The sequence below is a fragment of the Ursus maritimus genome, unplaced genomic scaffold (genome assembly GCF_017311325.1).
Source record: "Ursus maritimus isolate PB19 unplaced genomic scaffold, ASM1731132v1 scaffold_26, whole genome shotgun sequence".
Lineage (NCBI taxonomy): Eukaryota > Metazoa > Chordata > Mammalia > Carnivora > Ursidae > Ursus > Ursus maritimus.
The window spans coordinates 2984720-3008799 of NW_024425119.1; the positions used below are offsets into that span (position 1 = coordinate 2984720).

The window sequence follows — 24080 nt, forward strand, 5'->3', positions numbered from 1 at the left end:
TCATATAAGAATTAAATAAAAATATAGGCAAAGTGCCTTATCTTATCTACTATGCTTATTTGTTTTGTAGGAGTTAACAGATATGTTTACTAGATTATTTAGGCTCCTTTGAAAGTAGTCACATCTGATCCCTCCATCTTGACAGACCCTCAGTGCCTATTTAGCACATGGTCCTTGGGAGCATGAACTCAATTAGGAAAAAATTTGTTTAATTAGTAGTGTGTGTATGTGTGTAAATTGTCAAGAAAGAACAGTTTTATAGACATATACCATCACTCTGTGCTTAAAGTAAGAGTGAGAGGCATGTATGCCAATTTTACTTTAGAGTATTTAGGGAGAAGTGGCACCTCTGGGTAGGCCAGCAGAATACACTGGTCTCTGACAATCCCACTGGCTAATGTTCAGCACTTCAGCTGAACAGGTATTGCTGCACACAGCAACCTGGAATCATGTTTTTATTAACCTGCCTCATGAAACCAGTTCAAATAACCTATGTGGACTATGTACTATAGGTGCTTGATGAAAAAAAAATGTTCATGAGCCTCAGTTGAACAGAAAGTTAAATACCTGAAGACTCTACATGGTTCTTTGGAAGAAATTATTAAGTAAGCGGGGTTATGGCCTATAAGGCATATGGCAAAGAAATACTAAGTTTTCTAGTAGGAGGAAGCTATTTTTGGTACCTCATTAAGATACAGTATAGCACTGGAAAAGACTCTTGATAAAAACATGAGAAAAGCAATCCCTTATTGGTTACATTCCAGAAACCCATGAAATAAATTTTAGCTGAAGTACATTTCTTTCCTCACTCTAATAAAACTAGAGATACGGTTTTGTAAGATGGGGTTGGAAACTGATAGTATGTAAAGTGAAACTCACCTCTAAAAATAAATGCCTGGGGCACCTGGGTGGCCCAGTTGGTTAAGTGTCTGCCTTCGGCTCAGGTCCTGGGATTGAGCCCCAAGTTGGGCTCTCTACTCAGCGGGGAACCTGCTTCTCCCTCTCCCTCTGCCTGTCCCTCTGCCTGCTTGTGCTCTCTCTCTAATAAATAAATAAATCTTAAAAAAACCCAAAAAACTCCACCCATATAGTACAAAGGGTTTACAACGTTTTAAAAAAAATACATGATACCCTAGTAGCTGAAACAAACAAATGGAGCTTCTTGAGCACCTTTGCAGAATCATAAGTCCTTGTAGAACTTTAATATAGAAAAAACCCTCACTATTCTAGAAATGTTGAATTCTGACTTGTAGTTTTTAGTTCTATCCACTTAGTGGCTATGCAATCCTGAAAAAGTGAAGTATTCTAGACTCCATAAACTTATGTAAACTGAGGGCTCAGTTTAATGGTTCTACTCAACGTAAATACCATCCTCTATTTAAAATAATTCACAAAATACTACTATCTTAAAAAAGCATCACTGACACATAAATTTTGTATTATAGCAATAGCCATATTTACATTTTTTTCCCAGAAGAGTCAACTACCTACCTAATTCTTTTAACCTGACATTTATGGAATTGCCCTCCTTCACCTCCACATACTTTTCTTACCAATGAACTAATATCTTCATTTGCTAATATCTTCATATATGCTCACATATAAGATATATAAGAAATTCCTTTGGAAAAGGAAAAACAGAGCACACACTTAAATTTGCTCAGTTTATTAGTGTTGGCCTGAGTCCAAAGATAAACAAAAGAGTGGTATCAATGACAGTGCTTCTGTCCTAAAACATCTTTATGTAACTTTTAGTTTGTATTCTTTTTTTTAAGTTGGCTTCATGTCTACCACGGAGTCCAATGCAGGGCTTGAACTCACAACCCTGGAGATCAAGACCTGAGCTGAGATCAAGAGTCAGACGCTTAACTGACTGAGCCATCCAGAAGCCTCTTAGTTTGTACTCTTATTAGGGATTATTAATACAATTAAAATAGAATTTGTTAAGGTTGGCAAAAATATGACTACTCAAATTTAACTATAATTATATACAGATTCTGCTACTTATCTGAAAGAAAGAGCAAGAGCAAGACAAAGCAAATTCTGTAAGACAGGGCCATTGGTCACCAAATAAATATACACATAACCAAACTCATCTTGTACAAGGAACATCAAATCTTAAACTGGTATCAAATGACTTCATGATCACATGCTGGACCAGAAGACTATTTTGTAATAAGAATTCGAAGCTTTGTTTAAAAAATTAATAGAAAGAGAAACCAATTTATGATCTGGTGGTTGCAAAACACACTTTGTAGGGAACTATCAATGAAATAGTTCATCAGGAAGTTTTTATGACACATGTAGTGACTATAAATTTTATTTGAAACAGTTAAAAAATATTTAATAGTGCCAAAAAGCATTATTCCCATGCAAATGATTACTAATAACTAATATCAGTAATTAACTACATGTTTAATTTCAGAATGAGTAGTTTTGCTGTTGAATACAACAGCACTGTACTAATTTTTTGAGCTCCTTGAACCCTGGGGAATTATATTCCCCAAATCAAAAGTTTAAAAAATGTTTAAAAAGTTACTGAAGAAGCTATTCCATTTCTCTTATCATAAAATCTGATACCCCATTCCACAGATTAGAAATAATTAAATAGGAGTTTAGCATTATTAGAGTCAAATACAATGAAAGCAATGGCAAAATGCTCCTTTTATGATTCACAAATATAAGAACGAAATTGATATTCTTTGTATTGTTAAATTATGTGTAGAATCATCTACTTCAGAAGGCAGATGAATGATGGATCAGTTAACAATGATTCTTTTGAATCTCAATGCTATGTCTAATTTAGTAGATAGTTTAAAAACACATTAAACAAAAGATTTTCTAAAATGTTACTGAACACAAGAAATGTATGCCCCTTGATTTTTCTTTAAAAAACATAGCAAGCCTTTATTTACATCAGGAATCTAATTCATGAAAAGATGTTAAATAGTGTTTTGGCTACTGTTAATCCATAAAATGTAGCAATCAGTTGTTCTCACCTGCTGAGGATGTTGTATGGGTAGGGAAGATGGAACTCCTGTTAAGCTACTTGAGGATGGTTGACCCTGGCTTTGCCCCTGTGCCTAAAGGAAAGAAGTGAATACAACAAATTAGCGAAGCCCTAAAGAAGTATATAGAGAGGTCAGGCTTTTGCAATAAATATTTAAACTCCTGAGAGTTTGCTTGAGCAAAACAAAACATTAGCTTGATTAAGTATGTATGGGAGAGACCGTTGGGGCATCTTTTGTAAGAAAAGGTTAGAGAAGGATTATATCACAGAGCATATCCTGATCCCACGCAGAAACCACTGATGGTTAAAACTTAACCTACTACTGCTGTGCTCCGGCTATAATTTTAGCTGGCCAAAACACTAAAATTCATAATAAAATTCTTACTGAAAATACAGTAATCAGGAAAATAGTAGCATGACTACCGATGTGAAAAAACTCCATATCTGAATAATTAAAGACAAAAAGGTATTTGATAGTGCTAATTTGGTTCCTTTTGCTACTTCTTGTAGTGCCATGGTGACTTTTACCAAAAATGTAAAACCTGTTATCATCACTAATCTAGAGTAACAGTTGTCAAAACTACAAGTGATTTTGCCCTCCCAGGGATCATTTGGTTATCACAACTGAGGGAGGTGACTGCTACAGCCATCTAGTGATTAGAAGCCAAGGATGCTGCTAAACACCCTACAACGCACAGAACCATGACCCACAACAAAGAATTATCCAACCTACAACATCAGTAGTGAATCTGAGAAACCCTGACCTAGAAGTCGTCTAAGTCAAGATAAGTGAGAAAGTGAGAAATGAACACAGGATTTTATACAATAAGTTAAGAAATGAAAAGGCCCACCTTTGGTGTTCCATTTCAGTTTAGAGGGGTTTCTCTGAAGCTTACTTGGATTTGAGATCCCATTCTACTGCATCGTAACCACTACCAAGTACGCATTCTTCCTGCAGGAGGTCTGTAAATTAACCACCTGACATTTTACTTTGGAATGTTTAAAGAAGAACGGCTGGCAGTACATTAGGATTTATAGTACAGGCTAACAGCTAGTGCATTAATGCGAGTACACTCCATGCCCATGCACCATAATTTTCAAGTTTCTGGGATCTTTTTTTCTTCTTAGAACTATTCTACATAACTGATGCTTTATGTACACTTTTGGGGTTGTTTATGCCTCTTATGAGGGAAGAACATGGGAAGAAAGTTATCAAGAATACAATACTTTGTAAGAGTGGAAAATTCAGAAGATCCAAATGATGCCTTGAATACATACTTGGAAAGTCTCCTATATAGATTTTATAAGACTAATACAGTTGATAAAATATATGGAATATACGAAATAGTTAATACTGACTCCACTTGTTGAATTCTATTATGTCCATTACTTTGTCTTTATTCGCAACAGAGTACATACGCCCATATATATAAGTAACAAAATTTAATCTGTTGAGGAAAGAACCAAGGACTGAGATATCTTTTTCTTGAAACAAAAACAAAAACTCACCACCCACACTAGATTATAACTTTGTTGCTAAAAATTAGAATCAGTCAATTTTATGGATTAACATTTTATTTGGACGTATAATATACAGTGACTTGTTCAAATGATGCCATTTTAAAAGGCGTTTTCATTTGTTCCTAAATTCTTGAGATGTTTCCTTTCTCTGTCTTTTAAGATTCTTCCACACTAATGGAAATTTTGTGTATTCTCAATACTCTTAAAAAAATTTCCCTATTTTCTATTCTTTCCGTTTTACAGAAAAAAAAAAAGGTCATCCTTTCTATTTTTTTAAAAAACTCGTAATGTTTGTTTCTAGGGAGAAAGAAATACTTCACATTAGCATTTATAAATAATCAATGTAAATTACAGCCATTTACATTTTCACTACAAGTTGAAATTATTTTATGTACAGATAGAACTGATTTTGACAAGTGACTAAAATTCTAGTTTTTTTGTTCTCTTTTTCAAGGGTTTGTACGTATTATAGGTAAATGAGGCAGCTTCTCTCTCATATTTTGTTCTTATATACAAGTAGTTTATAATCCCCCCCCCAAAAGGAGAAACTCAAAATTAAAAATAATCCTTATAAATGGAAAGGAGGGATAGAAAACGTAAATGTTGATGCACAGTAGGGTAGTTTAAAAGAATTGTGGAAGTTTTCCTATAACCTGTGGATGGAGTGCAGATCCTCCTGAAGAAAATGAGGCAGATAAAACCTGCTGAGATGTGGTTCCTTGGGGGAAACAGAAGAAAAGTGGGGATTCTTGGAACACTGTCTGAGGCAGACGGATAAAGGGTAACGAGACGTCAGAGCCAAAAGGTGCAGCTGCTCCCCCTGTAGGGGGAGGTGATTGAAAATCACTGGGATCTGAAGAAGTAATTTGTGAGGAATCACTGGAATATTCTGGGCTTCCTATTGGCCAGTTCTGTCCGATAGGCTCTACCACAGAAACGGTCAATTCTGGGGCATGGTAATTACGCTGTTCTTCAGTCACAGGCTGTAGGCGGCCATGTAATCCAACTGATTGAGGAGGTGGTTCTTCCTGATTCAAGTCCAATGCAACCTGTCGATTTCGGTAAACACGCTGAGGTAAAACTCCTCCTCCTTCTCCTGAAGAGGAGCTTGGAGTGTGAACATGAAACTCAAATACACAATTGCTTCTGCTCTCATTGTTAGGAGTTAACACAGCGGGCGCAGAATGAGGAACAAAGACAGGGTGAAATTTCAAACGTGTAGCATCTGTACTGATAGGTGCAGAAATACTAGAGAGGGGAGATCCTGGACTCAATCCAGAATCTAATCTTAAATTCTGAAGGTGTCCTACCAGGAAAGCCTGTCCAGATGGAAATTCAAAGACAGAACTTGAGGCAGGGCCCCCTTGTACTGGCTTCTGTTCAGGTATCTGTTTCATTGGACTTGACAGTACTGGTGAGTTGTATGGAATTCCCTCATACTGTTCTGTCACCTGGGCCTGGTAAGCTAGATACACTGCTTCCTGAGGAATAAAATAGTGAGCTTCTTCTGGAAGTACTAGTCCAGTTCTATAGTCACCGTGAACTTGAGTTGGTTCAAACATAGGATGGACCTGTATCTCACATGGCTCTCCAGTTATTCTACTGGCTGTAGTGCCCAACATAACTACGGCCTCTGGTGTCCAGTTAGTTGGGCTGCCAACACGTGGAAGAAGATTTTGGCCAACAGTCCTCAGCAGGGGTTGGAAGTGGTGAGTTTGGGCTTCCAAGAAGGAGGTGCTCTTACGCCGCTGGGAAATGGCCACCTTCGGTGGACAGGTGGGAGGTGGTGAAAAAGAAACTGGACGTTCATGAATAGTTGGGAAAAATATCTGTGATTCTGGGTATGTTGGGGTCCCCCCACACGGATGCGCCATGGACTGAGGCTGTATCAACATGAATAAGACAAGTAATTCATACATTCATATGTGAAATCACAGTAGACATGCAAAACTGGATAGCTTTGTGTAACCCTATGAAATGGTTACACCAGATTTATAATTAATAAAGAAATAACAATGCTTTTGGAAATTATGTGCATAGTAAAAATCCATTAAATACATCCAGGGTCAATAAAGTTATTCTGTGGGACTCTTTGCGTTAGATAAGAGCTGCTTTTCCACAATATCCTCTCTCAAAGGAAATGGAAGAACTTTCTAAGTGTTTATTCTGTTTTTACCCCCAATAAATGTGCTCACTCTTAAGACTTAATATAAATTACATCAGTGGAAAAGAGTTAAAATAATAAGAGTTAAGGGAAGACAATATGACAATATAAGCCCAACATTTTAAAAATGTAAGATACTTCAATTCAAACTGCAATACAAAGTTTTCCTATATTCTATCTTCTTATTATCCTGTGCTGTGTTAGAGGCTCCAGTGTTATTTTCTTATCAACTAATAGTATGCCTTCTAACCAGAAATCAAAAGAGGTATTTTTGGTGGACAACAAAAAAACACTACTGACTACTGACAGTAATGTCCTTTTCCTGTCTATGCCAAACTAGATGCAGTCAATTTTACTACATGAAACATGTTACAGATGCCAAATCACTGAATGTCCACTTTTCTGATCCTAGTTAAGGGCTGAATAATTCGGTGTTAAAATCAAGTGAAAGGGATAATATAAAAAACACTGACTTAACATCACTTTTTATTTACAGAGGCAGTTCTAGACATCAGACTCTAAATTTAGAATCCTACACCTTGCCAAATGCAAACAATGTACACCATAATAATTCACTTTCATGGACTCTTTTTAACAAGAGTAGATATTGGTTTCATTCTTTTAGTAGGGATGGTCCCTATCAAATTAGTAAAAAAGCTTAACTGTTACTTCTTCACAACAGCTGAAAGAGGGCTTCTATTTCAAACCAGAATGTCCCATTTTACTGTTTATTCAAGGAGAATCCCAAAGCCATAAAATACTATATAGTTAATCATTCTCCTAAGTAAAAATCTGAAGATTTTGGTATTGCTAAATCAGAATATTAACTATATTCGCTAACTGGAAAAGCAGCAGCAAGGTCCCACAGTGTGTAACAAAACTTTAAAAGACAGATCTTTTATAGATATAAATGGGGCCAAAGAAAATCTTATGTACTACATGTGTATCTAATGTATTCATTAGGGTCAAGATCCCACCTTATTCAATCTAAGAGAAAAATTTCCACAAGGGAACACGTGGCCTTTTAGTTTGCCAACGCATCATTTTAAATAGCCAACAAATAAAAAACCAACTTTCACTCTTTAATTACTCTTCACTATGGGGAAAAAATGGACTCATCCAGCTTCATGAATTTCTCTTTAGAATAAAGTGAAGAGAAAACATATTTGGGTTAATTTCTGATAAAGAGAAAATTTGCTTTTGATTAAGCTAATGAATTTAAAATGAATACGTATTCTTTACGTATTCATGCAAGGATCTGTACAGGTCAGTTGGGGATAGGAGACTATAATAAAAGCTAAATTTTATTGTGTACATATTCATATGTGCCCAGGGCATTATTAGCATTCTCTCTCATTACCTCCTTGCTTTTTCTTTATCCCCCTTAAAGCCTTGTAACAAAAAAGTTTCCTATACCAAGAACAGGTATCCTAAAAGCATAACGTATTACTAAGTGTAGTTCTTTTGTTTATTTAATTTTTATTACAATTCTTGATGCCTGGATGTATTCATTGGCAATAAATTTTCATTTGTCAGGAAGTTTATGGTTACATACAGTACTGACAAAGAGGGAAGGCAGGCTGGAGCGTCGGTGCTTGCGCTGAGAGGCAGAGTGCATAGGCAGGACACTCTCCAATGCTTTAGAAAGCTTTTCGGCAAAAGTTTCCTCAGGGGCAATCCGAAGGAGGGAAGGACAAAGAGGTGCAGACAGCACTGGTGGTGGGGTGGAAGGAGCACTGGGAGAGATGCGGGACAGAGAGGGAACAGCAGAAAGATGGGGAACACAAACCGACATGCTACGGCCACGACGAGGCTAAACAGAAAACAAACACACACATGAAAAACACAGTATTTTGAAAACAAAATAACCAAATGTACAATGAAAATAGGGCAGAGCTGACATAAAGAAGTGTTCCATCCTCCCCCAATCCCACAAATCCAATTTTTCTGAGGAGAGGTATAATTCCACAAAGCACAACTGGCAGATCACAACTATTCTCTCTATAACCTGTTACTGTTGGTCAAGTACAGGTTATCAACAACCATGATAATGATCAATTCTCTTTCTAAATATTCTGAAATAACATCAATTGTTATGAATGTATGAATAAGAATGGCCGACTGACTGAGGTAGTAAAACAGGGAAAACAATGAACATTGGCTTGCAGTTTTCTGTAAACTTATTAAAATTAAACAAGAATGAACCCTATTAGTTTAATGTACATTATAAGGTGTAGACTTTAAGACTGGATAACTTTGCAGGAACTCTGGAAACCTCAGAAAAGGTTTTTCAATTCTATTTTAGAAGGCATCAGACTAAAAAAAGTTGTTGGCTCAGAGTATTTTATTTATTCCACTTCCTATCTTTATCTGTAAAGGGTAGAAAGTCATTTTCTGGTAGGAAAAGCATTAGCTTTCTAGAAGTAATTCGCGATAGATAAAGACACATTTTGTAGTCTTACTAGTCAATGGAAAAATATTTTAAATGTGAATCTCTAAAGAGTAATTTTAACAATTTTCCAGCATATCAGAGATTCAACTTAGGTTTATAAAGTCTGAGGCGCCTTAACATAAAAATTTTAATATAGCTACAAAGCAGTATACCTAATACTGTAAGGCTGTCCTGAGCAAACTCTTATTTTCCTTTAGGTATTGTGAACTGTGTCACTAATTATATTTTCTTTTCCAAAACTGGCTGCATAGAATGCACTGAGCCAAATTTGTGGCCTACCAGTAGCAAGTATGAAAGTATCATCATACTTATTATACTTAGTTCATTCCTGGTTCTATTTTTCTCCACCCTTGTTTCTTTTTTACTCTAATTTTTTTAAAACTCCACATTGATATATTATTGTAAGTCACAATAAGTTCTTTCTGGAATAAGAAAGAAACGGAATTATAAGATTTAAAAAATCTTCAATATTTGATAACTTTTCATATGCTACCTCCACAGAATATTGTCATTAAAAGGCAAGGCCGTCATTAACAGTCTTTTAAAGCATCAATAAGTACAGCTCTGTTTGTGGCTCAAATATTTAATATCTTCATAAATGATCATTCTGTTTCCTTTTCTAAAACAGACACACCTAAATGTTCATTACCCTGTGATGAGGGAAGCCAAGAATTCGAACAATAGTAGAAATGGACATGAAATGCTGACAAACAATGTCAGAACAAAGAAATACATCTACACAGTCTTTATAAGTTCTTCTACCCTACCTAATTATTTTAAAGGTCAGAAAAGTAGATTAAACAATGTATTAGTAGTTTGTGTTACTGTGGCCATTCATCTTGAGACCTAGCCAATGCAGGACTGATGAATGGACTCTGAAATATACAAACATCTTTTATTTCAAGCTGTAGGATAAAAGAACAGAGCAAGCAGAAGTATTTTCTTAAGCGAGAAAGACTTTCATTTGATGCAGAGCAGAAGTTCCATAACATTCAGATTTAAAAGCTTTCTGAGAAAGAGAAAAAAATCTGCCTAAAGATCTCACTAAACAAGTGCTATACAGTGACCAGTTGTTCTCCAGTTCTTTCCTGAGGCAGATGATGTACTTTATTTACTTCTGAAGACTTCACGGAGGGTCAAAAAAAAGAAATGGGCTATTACCAGATGATCTATTTTAACATTTTCTATATGAGAAGCAAGAGTGGCTGATGTAAAACATGCGGCTCTGTGTGTGTGTGTGTGTGTGTGTGTGTGTGTGTATAGTGTGTGTATAAATGGCATAAAATATTTCAAGAAATAATCTCCATAAGTTGATTCTGAAAATAAATTTGTAGTAAAACAATACCAAATAAAGAGACAAAGCAAATGAACGTATACTGGGGAAGGAATTTGTGTCCAACACAGACTTTAAGGCAGGAACACGCATAGCAACTGATGGTTAACTAAACACAAGCGCTAAATTAAATGGTCATAGAAATAAAGGATTCCTTCACTCTGAAGTACTCACATGCAGCATTCTACAATGGTTTGAACGTCTTACCTGTGTTTTATACAGTAAGAAATCTTACAAAAATGCTCTGTAATTCTTTTAGTAAGTAAGCTTTTGAAAACTTCCTTGTGCCCACCCCCAAATCATCTCTATGTGCAACTTATGCTTCTTTGAATAGTTTCAACTCTAAAGTGCTAAAGAGAGCATTATCTTAATCAAATCCAGATTAGTCTAACTCTCGTACATAGTTTCCTCACATACGAATTTCAGCTAATTCTCACACATTAATGTTTTATGTCCTAGCCTGCCAGAACCACTCTAATTGTACTCTATAATAAACCTATTTCCTTCAGAAATATACCATTTACACTTTCTATTTCAGACCCACGCTATTACTTGGATAGCAGAAAGAATGTGAATTTAACATATATCTATTGGCTCTCATGATAGGCTTACACTCTCTTTTGTAGTTACTTACCACACTTGAGGGTGGATAGACCCCATGGGGCTGAGATTGTGCTTGGACAACAGAAGCTGTATGCCCTGGGAGTGTGCCAGTAGAATGTGCCTGTTCATGCTGGGACCCATATGAAACTGTCTGTTGGCTGCTCACTCGAGATTCTGTGAAGACAGAAGATCCTTGACCACTGTCAACCGTCCCATCAGCTGAAGGAGAAATAAATTGTCAAAAAACAGAGACAGATCACAAAAAGGAGGTTTATATTTTCCCATTACAAACCCATGACTTTAGGGTTAAATAGTTTTTTCTTTGCAAAGACCTGACCTAAATAAAAAATGAATACTAGTTTTTAACTAAGTAGATTTCTATGCTTAAAAACTTGAAGGATCCAAATGGAAAAAAAAGTTTAATGTCTTTAAAAAAAAACTTCATGGCTATCATAGAATCTTATTACCTAAAGAATAAGGGAAATAAAATGGAATGCTGTAAGCCGTAAGTTTTAACTTTGGAGACCACTGTATGGTCTTTGTATGAAGCAGGTAGTTCAATAAAAAAACTAACAACCTCATTAGTTCCTAGTCTACTAAAAAAGCTGAACCAGACTAATGGGTTCAATTACAAATAGCTAAGATAAACTTATTCATTTTTCATTATTAGTTACATTTCATTTTATTTATTTTTATACATTTTAAGTTTTTAAAAAAGTTATTTAAATTCCAGTTAGTTAACACACAGTATTAGTTTCATAATTACATTTTATTTTAAGGAATTGTGAAAAGTAAAAATCTACACAAATTGGAACTTATAAGACGTTGGAACCTGTAAAATTATTTTATATCCTAATCACATTTCCTTACTATTCTGTCCTTCTAGTCTATTAGTTATGGATGTTAGAATACAAACAAAAAGTAGACAGTGATCATTTCAAATTTCTTATTATATGGTGGATTCACGATTCAAACCAAGAGGCCAGTGCAAAATGATAAACAAGATGAAGTCAATTAGGGATATCCTTAGCATACTTGTGCACTTCCCCGAATACTTACACAACACAGATATACTAGTTTGTTGGTACTGTAGTTGTTGATGTTGGTCTGCCTCAGGTTCTTCAGGTTCTACTTGCGTAGAAACTGAAGCTGAAGTGGTAGAAGCAGTAGGCATGCCAGTGCTGGCGGATGGCATCTGTTTGACTCCTGCCTGGGAAGTACTTGATTGTTGTTCTACCTGCTGTTTGAGACTGCTCTCTTCCTGCTTTCTTTTTTCTTGCTCCTCCCGCACCAACTGTCGCTGTTCTCGTTTTCTCTTAATTAATGACACTCTATCTTTGATGGCTTTTGCCATGGTCTTGTGATCACCTTCACAGACATATCCAGACTCTACCTACAGGATAAAAGAGTGCATTAGGAAGCAGTACGATATCAAAAGGAAACAACCCAATTATATATAAAATAAAAAAGGCACCTTTGGGGAAAAAAGTAGGAAGAAGGGGGAAGAGAAAGACCTCTCCAATGACTGGTCTTAAACTGTGAAATTACTTGTCTGCATTACGCATTTCTCAACCATTTTTGTAGATACTCAGGGGATGGGTGCCATCATCTTTGTAGAAACTCAAGGTAGGTGTATCTTTACTTCTTACAACAACAAAACAATAAGGCTCCTTTTATTCTAGTCGCTCTATTTCCTGCTCCCATGTAACTATTAATATTAACCTGTGTTGTTTTTACTTCTTTTCCCTAGGCAACAACGTAACCAGATAAAACAACTGTGATCAATACATGAAAGTTACACACACACACACACACACACACACACAATTCTCTCAAGAATCTAAAAAACTAACAATTAAGTATCTCTTTCATACCTGACCCCTTCTGAGGCAACTTGAATAGTTCTTATAAATTCTAGTAGAGATCTTCTATGAGTATCTCTGCATATTAACTGGCTATTTAAGGCACTATGGCAAGCCTAAAATTGGTGAAGTCTTTCCTTTCTGAAAAGTTACTTTTTGGACATAGTACAAAAAGTGATTTATCAAAGGCTGCCTACTAATAATTGATCTTGAAAACTCCCTCAAAGCAAAAACAATTCATTATATATTTACAGAGTTTATCCAAATGACTAATCAAATGTATCAATTTTTAGAAAATATAACTTGTCATTCTAACTCAATAGGTTTGTATAAATTAGGAGTCATTCAACCTCATAGACTTTCACATTACTTCAGGATGCATTCTAGATCTACCCAGCCATCCATCTATCCATCCTTATATATCTACATCTATATATCTTTTTCTCAATTAAAAATAACTTTTAGGGGGCGCCTGGGTGGCACAGCGGTTAAGCGTCTGCCTTCGGCTCAGGGCGTGATCCTGGCGTTGTGGGATCGAGCCCCACATCAGGCTCCTCCGCTATGAGCCTGCTTCTTCCTCTCCCACTCCCCCTGCTTGTGTTCCCCTCTCTCTCTGGCTGTCTCTATCTCTGTCGAATAAATAAAATCTTAAAAAAAAAAAAAAAAAAACTTTTAGGGCCATTAATCAACACAATTTTCCATCAATGAGATCTGCCATCCACACTGCTTCATAAACATTTTGCTCAACAATATAAATGTTTATAAATCTACATCAATTTTTAAATGGTGGATCAGAGCTAATTTACCATTTCTTTTATTTTTTATTTAAATTCAACTGAATTAGCATGTTTCAGAGGTAGAATTTAGAGGTTCATCAGCTGTATATAACACCCACTGCTCATTCCATCAAATGCCCTCCTTAATGCCCATCACCCAGTTACCCCATCCCTCCACCCACGTCCACCTCCCCTCCAGCAACCCTATTTGTTTTCTACAGTTAAGAGTCTCTTATGGTTTATCTTCCTCTGTTTCCATCTTACTTTTTCTTCCCTTCCCCTATGTTCATCAGTTTTGTTTCTTAAATTCCACAAAAGAGTGAAATCATATATTTGTCCTCTGACTATGTCACTTAGAATAATACCCTCTACTTCCATCCACGTTAATTTACCATTTCTTGAGCAACATCTTCTGGCACATCTCTTTCCAAGTCAAAGGAAAATTCAATAGCTTCATTGTCTTTGTATTTTCCCTTTAATTTCTTAATATCTTCAATACGTAGCCATAATTTAATGGCTATCTTTTCTCCATCATCTTCTTCGGCTAATTCTACCCGTACCCCTGTTTCCTCCTGGAAGAAGGCATGGTTCAAAAGGTCTTTGATAGAATATCTTCCAAAGAGAGGGAAATGAAACAAAAACAAAACGAAATGACATTAGATTTAAAACAATTTTCAAGTGTGGCTGATTATTATTATGCTTGGAATAATAAAGAAAGATTGTAAAAAAAATAAATGAAGGAGATTTTATAACTCATTACATTGCTCCATGTGAATAGTGATTATAGTTTTACTCTCAAGTTATACAACATCATTTATAAATAAGAGCTGAAAGCAATACCTTTCAATCTAAGTCATCTAATCTCGTATTAGTTAACAATGTACTAACAATGGCAATTAATACACAGAATGTCATAGCTTCAAAATACCACATAACTTATGTAGAATTTATAGTTAACAGATACTCCTCTTAATTATAATCCCATCTGATCCTTGACCAACATCCAATGAGATATTATTTCCTGATTATTAGGAAACAGAGGCTTAGAGAGGGTGAAAATCTTGCTCATAGTTGTAAGCCTCAAATGGTTGAATCAAAATTTGAAAATAAGTTTTTTGATTTCTAGTTCTTTACCTTCTACTACAACTTTACCACAATAAATTCTCTCAATTCCTTGTTCAACAATTTGTGTACCAGCCAAGAAGTCTGACTGTGGAATAATCTTCTTCAGATAAATGGTTTCGAAATACCAGTAATCTAGTAAACCATAACATCCAGAAAAGAAACAGAGTAATATGTTCTAAGACTGGAAACAAATACTCCTTTGTTTACAGTAAAAAAAGGTTCTTAGAGAGATGAAGGACTCTCCTTTCCAAACACTGTATATAAAATTAGAAACCCAAACTAAATTTCTACTGAACAGTCTTAAAGATCATGATGTTAAGCTCTTCCAAATAACAAAGTTATGAAAGCTCTTCCAAATAACAAAGTTATGAAAAGAGTATGAGACTGGAGAAGTGAAGATAATGAATTCTTTAATTTGGTTGATATACCTGATGGCTCACATTCTTCAGGAGGTAGATTATGCTCAATTTACAATTTATATTTATACTGGCTGGTCTATTTTTCTTTTTTGGAGGGTGAGGGGGGATGGTGAGGGTAGATTATTTTTCAAAACAGACACTGGATCTTTGCCATGCCTAACGGGTGATGAATCAGCTATATGACAGATCAGATACTTGCCACTCCTCTGAGAAAAGTCCTGTTAGTACAAATGACTAAGCCAAATCTCCTCCTAAGCTTTGGGCAAAGCTGTCTCTTTACTGAAAGGAATTCTGATGTTTTGCTCTTCCAATTCTGGCACAATGACAGCAAATCAAGATGTGTACTTGAGCTGATTTTAAAGAGCCAAGGTTTTATTTCACCTTTTAGAATTCAACAGGTAAAGAACTAAGGAACAGATCTGTTGGTCTGAGAGAGATTAAACCCTACTGAGTTTTATAAATCATGCTGATGCTTTATAAGTAGTTTGTTTTATAAGCAGTTCTCACTGAATGTAGCAGCTGTGTTTAAGGTGGTTCTGGTTCACTTAAACTCTACCATACCACATTTTTACAACATTTCACTCTATCAAATCTCAATACTATCTCAAATGGACAGAACTCTACTTTTTTTTTTTTTACACAGATTTTTAAAAATTTTTATTTTATTTTTTAAGTAATCTCTACGCCCAACATGCGGCTTGAATTCACCACCGCGAGATCAAGAGTAGCATGCTGTACTGACTGAGCCAGCCTGGCACCCCCAGGACTCTACCTTTAAAGATATTACATGACATAAATAGAGAAATTAATCACAAGTAAACTATTAAATACACTTTAGATTGAGTATTGTATTCAGAGCATATCATTACATTTTAGTTTTTTAAGCAAACCTAAGCCAAAAGTGGCAACTTACCTTTCATCTTTGTTTTGCCGTATGCATCCTTCAATAATTTCCTTCACTTCAGGAATTGCTACTTTGTCAAAACTGGCTGGCTTCACTCCCTGAGAAATATAAAAATAGCAACAGAAACACATTAATAAAGGCAGGTTCTTTGAACTTTGATTTTAAATTACCTCTTAAGGTTCTATTAGATTGGCTTCTCACCATCCTGGCTTTTTTCTTATTTGCCTGCAGGAGCTGGTCCACTGCAGGGTCAGAGCTGGGTAGTGGCAATTTATCTCCCACAAGAAAACAACAAGAAACAGTCACTTACTTCCATGGCCTCCACATGTAGGTAAGGAAAAATTCAGACTGTTGTCAATATCTTCTGCTGTGTTTCAGGTAAAGAAAGTTACTGGCTAAAGAGAAAGGCCAAATGTTCTAAAAGGTTAGATCTTTTGTGCAGCCTTGTTCCCTAACACATTAATCAGCACGTATTTAACTATTTGGAACAGTGAATCCATGAATGGGCATGAATTCACATGCTTAGTTTGGCAGGTATTCTATTATCATAGTACTCTTTTAACAAACTCAAGAAGTATAGAGTTAAGGATTTGGATTGGTTTGGCATGATAACAGAAGAACCAATTGTCTTATACATATGAAACATAAAATGAAAAGTGATATATCAGACCCATAGACAAGATTTCTGATTAATTTCAGAAGAAAACTCAATATCACTATTATATGCAATACTATATAGTATACTAGTAGTATTTTAGAATCTTCATAGCGTGTAAATTTTTTGCAAACAAAAATTTCAGCTATGTGTGGAAAATATACGTAAGATGTAACAAAATACTCCTGAAAGGTGATGTGGAGAAAAACATTTCATTTTCTCTTCCCACCTTGTCTAAGTAACCATATGGATTGATGAAGCTGCATTAATATACTGTCCAAATGGCACTTTAAGTCTCTAAACACATAAAACACAGGGAACGGGAAATAAGGAAGAGGGACTAGAATAGTTAGAATATAGTCTATAAAGTTTAATCATCTATAGTCTCAGTGACAAGATAGATTAAAACAGTATTAGTGATAATAATTTGATAAATCACAGAAATGCATGTAACCTCTTACAGATTGAAATGAAATGCATAAAATAGTTAGCACTAAAAAGTTCTTAAATATTGGAGTTGTGATGGGATAATTCTCATCAATTACTCAATTGCACTATTCAAACCTCCTGATTTGGAGGATTCCACCTCTACCTCTAGGGCTAACTTTTTACACCAAGGAACTGTCAGTAGGGCTGACCCTAAAGTTAAATGCATGCATTTAAAAGGTTAGTTTCTAAGTACTGACTGAAAGGTCACAATTTTCCTCAATCTTCTTATTTTTCAAATCCAGTTAAGTTTTCCCAACTGGTCTTTGTCTTCATATAATTCTAATGAGAACAAGAAAATAATGCTGCTGAAGCAAAAAGCTGCTTTAATTGAGCAAGCTGGTATGGTATTTCAGACTAAGGCTTTAGAAAATAGGAACTGTTTTAAGGAAAAAAAATGGATGATGTACTCTAAAAGTTCTCTGGTAGTGGAAACACTGGAGATTTTGTTCTATGTTTTTAACGTTCTACAACAAACATATAAAACTGTGTAAAAGCAAATTTTAGAAAGATGTTATTTATAAACATAATGTGAAGAGCAATCTAAAATACTTTACGCTAAGTTTGCAGAACATTCACTATTGGCAGAAATTATCTAAACGAATGTTCTTTGGTAAAATTGGTCACTAATACATATTTGGCCTTTGCATGTAAAGACAATTCAAATTATTACAGGGAAATGGCTAAAGAGAATATAGAATATAATTAGGAGAAATGCTTCTTCTATAAACATATTTTAGGGGAATGTAGTTTGGCCTTCTGGCAGTAAAACTACATATTAATAAAACACACATGCATTGATTATATTCAAAGACTCTTCTGTCCCAATTTAGCACAGGCATCTTGGAAAGATGATTTCAGATTCCTTGTCTAGCAAATGGGGATAATATCTGTACAACTTACCAACCTATATTCATGGCAGCTAGAAACAGATGTATTATCTAGATTGAAAGCTCTTTGAATGAAGTTTGCTGACCTAAGGCCACTTTTGAATTCAGAGGCAATCACCAAAGATAATAAAGCGTAGGGCTAAAAGGAAGCGAAGAATTCTCTTGAAAAATAATCACCAAGATCTATAGTGAACCCACTTTCAATCCTTGGTTATCCTTAAAAATAAGTTAATACTCTTGTTAATCCTACCCATGCAAACACATTTACATTCACTACTCTACAAATAGGAATTCCTACTTATAAATAGAAATACTAGCTTAACAAATGAGCTATATAATGTCATAATAGCAAAACCAGCAACTGTGAACCATAGAACACCTTGAATCATCCACTAGGTTAAGCTGGTTTCTCAACCTATTCAAGATTCAAATACAGAAAATTCCATATCAATGCTATGTAACATTCTGATGCCACTACCAACTTAAAAAATGTATTGCAGGTGCCAAGGGAGCCAATAAAACTGAGATATACCTTACCAGAAGCTGGTATTAAAAGATTAATGAGGCTTACTGTTACCCACTTACATAATGAAAAAGGTAGAATAAATCTCAGCTACCACTCAGCTACCATCAAGAAGCCAGGATTATCAAAATATCTAGCAGAAGTATTCCGAATCATTTGAGAAGTAAGAATATATGGGGAATGTATACTGATAATGCCCCCAAAATGTAAAAATGAGCATGAAACCTACAGAAAAGTCATCCAGGACATATAATAGAAAGCTGCTTAAAATAAACAAGTACAGGTTTTGATACATTCATCATACTTACGGGCTTTTTATTCTTAAGAAATGAAAGAACTCAATATATTTAAAAATATTTTTGGTAACTGATGATTTTTTAAATTAAAAAATAATCTAGATTACTCTAAAACATGATTTTAAGCACCACATAGAACAAAGTAATGATGAGAAAATATTTTGATAATATAAAATTTTGTCTTCATCTTTTTCCCTTTCAGTTCATATACTTCAACAAAGATGATCAACTTAGAGCCTTTAAAATCCTCCTAATGTCACCTCTTTCCTTTACTTCCTAATTTGACCCCACTAAGTACTATTCTTGTCTAGTTCTGACCAATAAAGGCAAAGTTTTGCTCACTTATTCTGAATGGGATTCAAAAACACAAAACAGAAGAAAAGAGTACTAAGGTAGATAAATTGGGCTAATACTTTATACATAAGAAAAATGTGGTTAGAGACATACCCTCTTACTCCATTCTTCTACAGCCAGCAACCCGCTGGCTCTAGAAATATTCTTGCTTACTTTCGTAATTCATAGGATCTCTCTTTAGGCAAATAGTGCTATGTTATGTTTTTTTGACATGGGAGAGTAGCATGTTTCCCTGCATTAAACAAAAGTACTTCTTAAGCATCTAATGTATATCCATTTACTTCAGAGTTTATACAAAACTATGTGTTCTCTTAAAACAAAAACAAAGGCCACTTTTATGCAATTATAGAGTACCAAAAAAAGAAAAAAGAAAACAATTGTGGCTTCCTCCAAAGTCATATTAAGAATTGATATAAAAGTTTATAAAATGTTGATTTGAACTAAGAAAAATGAAAAAGACATACATGTATTTTATAGACTTTGTTTTTCTTTTAATTCTATATAACTTATGGTTTGTCAACTAATCTGTTGGAAAAATAAAAGTGAGTCATAATATAGTAATCTCTGGTTCAATATCCTAGCTCTTAAAACTCTCAGCACTTGCTTCTTAAAAGCTCAGGTTTCAAATGTGTTAGGGTAACACTTATTTACACTTCCATAAAAGTAAAATTTTTTCTAACCATTTAGAATTGAGGAAAGCCTCCTTTCTCCTCACACAAAATGTAGTCAAAGTTAACCACAAAAACTCAAGTATTATAAAAAACATTCTAAAGTAAACAATTTCATATTGCTACATATATTACCAAATGGCTACAATATACCTTTTGTATATATCAGAAATTCTTACCCACCTCATTTACACAATCCTTTTGAGGGCAGCAGCAGCAATGAGAATTTATGATGACAAACACTGAGCAAAAGTCTTTCTTTGTAAAATCCATCACAAAAGGCAAAATAGACTTGTTACAGTTAGAGGAAAAGGCGGAAACTGACAAGATGGAAATTAACAGTAAATTAGCCTACAGCATAAGCAAGGCAGACATCAAAGTCAGACTGAAGCATGGCTTCTTGTTTAATAGTAGCCATGCTTCTCCAACTCTCAGACATGAGTTTAACTCTACTCAGCCAATAATCTACTTATTCTAGATCGGCCCTTTAAACAAACCTACATGCCGAGCAGCAGGGAAACTGTTCTGCTACTGCTCCTCCTGCTTCTCCTCCAAAAGCAACAGACCCCGGCACAAGCAAAATGAGATTTTTACTTGGTCAAAGCTCCACCCATTATGTCCACAGGTTCTGCCTCCTTGACATCAAAACCCACACTAGAAATTTATTTATCTAAACACTCCCTCACCCCTAATCATGTTGGAACTATGCTTTTAAAAGAAAATGGCTCAACAACCAAAATGTAAACTCTGAATATGTAGCCACAAGAACGCTGTTCAAGGAAATCACAATACCACATTTGGGTTATCAGGTCTACTTCTCATATACCAAGTCTCTATGTGCAACCTGGGCCACATCCCTTAAACTCACTTGAAAACTGTGGATAACAGTTTACCTAAATTACCTAATTTAAATGTTTACCTACTTTAAAAAGAGGTGATATTAAAGCCTTGCTACTCTCTAATGGTACATTAAAAAAAAATGAACAGCTGTTAATTAGTACATAGAATTGGTAAGAATTTACTTTTTCTCTTCCCTTCTATTAAAAGCCTCAATATGCATTTATAACTAAAGATATTTGCATTTGCCAGGAAGAGCTCATGGATCCAAATAACTACTACTTTAGTGATTAAGGAAAGGTTTTTCTTATTGGCATTAACAAAGATGGCAAAAAAAAGCATTTTTCAATGTACTGTCATTATGGGTAACACAATAAAGTCTAACCTTGTAATGCGGTAAGCTGGAATCCCCATCAAGACAGTGGGTATTAAGGCTTTAATTATTCAGTAACAGTAACATAAGATAAGGGCTTGGAAGCTCTTTGGTAGGAATACTTCTACTCTAAAGGATAGAAATGACTGACAGAAATGACTATTTTTTTAAATGACTTAATTATAACAAGATATCTCAAAGTAGTTGCCACTGATCTCTGGCTCAACACAATTCATCACTACTAAGTAGGTAGTCTAGAATGTCGGGTATTGGTCAGAAATACAGTAATGTGGTCCAGCATTACCTTTAACTTAAATGTTTGAGTAAGCCTGCTCAGGACTATGCTTAACTAAATGAAAATGAAAGAGCTAGAAAACAGGTGACTTGTTGCTTGGCTTTTAAAACTCTGCTGGGCAACACAAAAAACCACAGCAAGATTGCTTTTTTTTTTTTGACAAAGTTATAACGCAGGCACAAATATCTAGATCTATAAAGACCTGTCTTTTCTATATATCAAAATAAGAATTTTCAACATATACAATAAAAATACCATTCACATATGGACAACAGTTTACACATCTAAGCTCTAATTCCTCTTAAAGTCAGTGCTTTTGTCTGCATTTCCTCATTTCTTTCAATGGTATCATCCCTATTTCCATGATTCAGAATATTAAACAGTCATTCTTAGATGCTTCTTCTCCCAAAATATTTAAGTACTATTATTCTCTATGAGCTCTTTAAACAAAGATAAAAAAGCAACTGGTAAACACTTCTGCTACTAACACTCCTAACTGTCCCTCCAATAGTCAAAGATCTCTGGCCAGGCAAAATTAGATTTTTACTAATTTCTTTGTTACCTCTCAAAATCATTGCTTCTTTTGCATAACAACTGTGACCACCCAAGTCCAGATTATCAATACCTCACCTCTTTGAACTTAACCAATTTAAGATGGGCTCCACTGTTTCCATTCTCTCCATCTCCAATTTGTATTTTATATTGTGACCAGCTCAATCGTCTGGCTTCATTTAATCATCTAACATTTAGCCATTTCCAGTCACCTGACATCATTTAACTCACATCACACTACTCAAAACTGGTTAAGAGTTCTCCATATCTAAGACGGCCTTAGGATCACAGATCTGGAAAGAATATGAGTGAGAGTCCCTCCATGTTCAAATGAGACAATTTCGGCCCAAAGAGATTAATGCCATGTCAAAGCTAGAATCAATTAATTAATTCAACTGGCATCTATGAAGTATCTCGTCTAGTCTACTCTAGTCATTATTAGATACCTGCCAGATACACTGTATTATCTTCAGCACCCAGAATAAAACAGTCTGTTTCTGTGGGTAAAGGCCTGTTGGTAAGGGCCTTGTCAATGGTAAAGCAAAACCTAGAAACCAGATTCCACAATGCTTAGTTTAATGTTACTTCTAGTCCATGTTATAGTCCTTTTTAATTTCTTTAATCTGGTGCAAAAAAACCCTCACAATCCAAATTCTACCTTCTTCTCTACTCTTCTCTCTCCAAAATAAGTCCAGTCAAACTGGTTACTTGTTTACCAAATACTTAGTGCATATTTTCACCGACAAGAATAGTCTTTCTACTCCTCCCTTTTTTACCCAACTGAGTTCTACACTTCTTTTCAAGGTATACCACAAATCATATATAATGAGAAGGCAGCAGCTACGAAGCATCTATAGACGAATCTTTTGGCATTAAGTTGTTTATAAGATACCAGGAAACTCATTATTGCTATAATGTACTTAAATATAGAAACCATCTCTCTATATCCCACTGGTTTTTATTCTATAGTCTAACGGCTTATGAATTACAGATCAACATTCAGTGAGTATAAAAAACCCCAGCTGTTTGAGAAATTCTGAAATAAGGACTTCACAATTGTTCTTAAGTACCTAAAACATTAAGAAAGATACCCAAAACTGTTTGATTTAAGATTAACAGTCTGATTAAGAACCTTTAATATTAATCAAATCACAGAATAATGGAATGCCTCTGAAAATCATGCAAAATGTTCCCAAGATAGAGACCATGATACACAAAGTTTTCTTTTACATGTAGAATCCAAATTTATTGGATGATAACAGGAATAAAACTTACAAAGGAACCATTTTCAGCTAATTCCAGTGGATTTAGATCTCTGGGATAGCATAAAAAATTCCAGCTGCTAAAGAAAAAAATACAGTTTTCCTCAATTTTTCACTCACTATCTAATCAGGAATCAGCCTCACTTGTTTCTGTAAAAAAAAGTGGGGTGAACTGTAATCTGTTATATAAAAAACTAAAAGGAATTTCACCTTAGCTACTTTAATTCTGTTTTTCCCAGACAGAATGTTCAAACCTTGCAATCCAATGGCTAACAGAATCAGTGACAAAGTCAAATTACACAAACAAAGTAATTAAAAATCCCCATTATTTCTAACTTGGTTGTTATAAGGCTGGATTCAGCCAGATTCTTATTGGTATGAACCATTAGTTTACAGGAATTTGAACATACCTTATGATCCCATTGGAAAACAAACCTCTTCAAACTCTCTACCAACTCTAGCTAGTTCTATCAAAGGAAATTAGTTTACCTCATGATTCCCCAAGGCTCATTACTCTCTGGATACATGAAAGCTTGTGTGTGGCTCCAACCTCAAGTGCACTATCCTTCATATAAAAAATTGATGCCATTGCTTACTGTAGTTTGTATTCTTTTAATAGCAGACAAAAACTGTGCTAAGGATATTACTACTTGTATTTGGATTTTCTCATTACCAATGGCAGATTTTCAAGATAACTGAAGTCTTTCTCCTTTAAACAGG

At 35.0% G+C, this 24080-nt stretch overlaps 1 protein-coding gene across 4 annotated transcripts in view; it reads right to left on the reverse strand.

The window, feature by feature from the left end:
- Nucleotides 1-24080, reverse strand: part of WNK1 (WNK lysine deficient protein kinase 1) — a 151055-nt gene that overhangs the window by 30756 nt on the left and 96219 nt on the right. For 3 of the 4 annotated variants that reach the window (XM_040642014.1, XM_040642015.1, XM_040642013.1), the window contains exons 5-9: nt 16179-16267; nt 14114-14333; nt 12143-12476; nt 11115-11302; nt 3000-3083 (exon numbers count right to left, since the gene is read on the reverse strand). In XM_040642014.1, coding sequence (XP_040497948.1) covers nt 3000-3083; nt 11115-11302; nt 12143-12476; nt 14114-14333; nt 16179-16267 — 915 coding nt within the window. Of the gene's footprint in view, nt 1-2999; nt 3084-5184; nt 6415-11114; nt 11303-12142; nt 12477-14113; nt 14334-16178; nt 16268-24080 lie in introns of all 4 variants that reach the window. The other variant, XM_040642016.1, reaches the window with a different exon arrangement.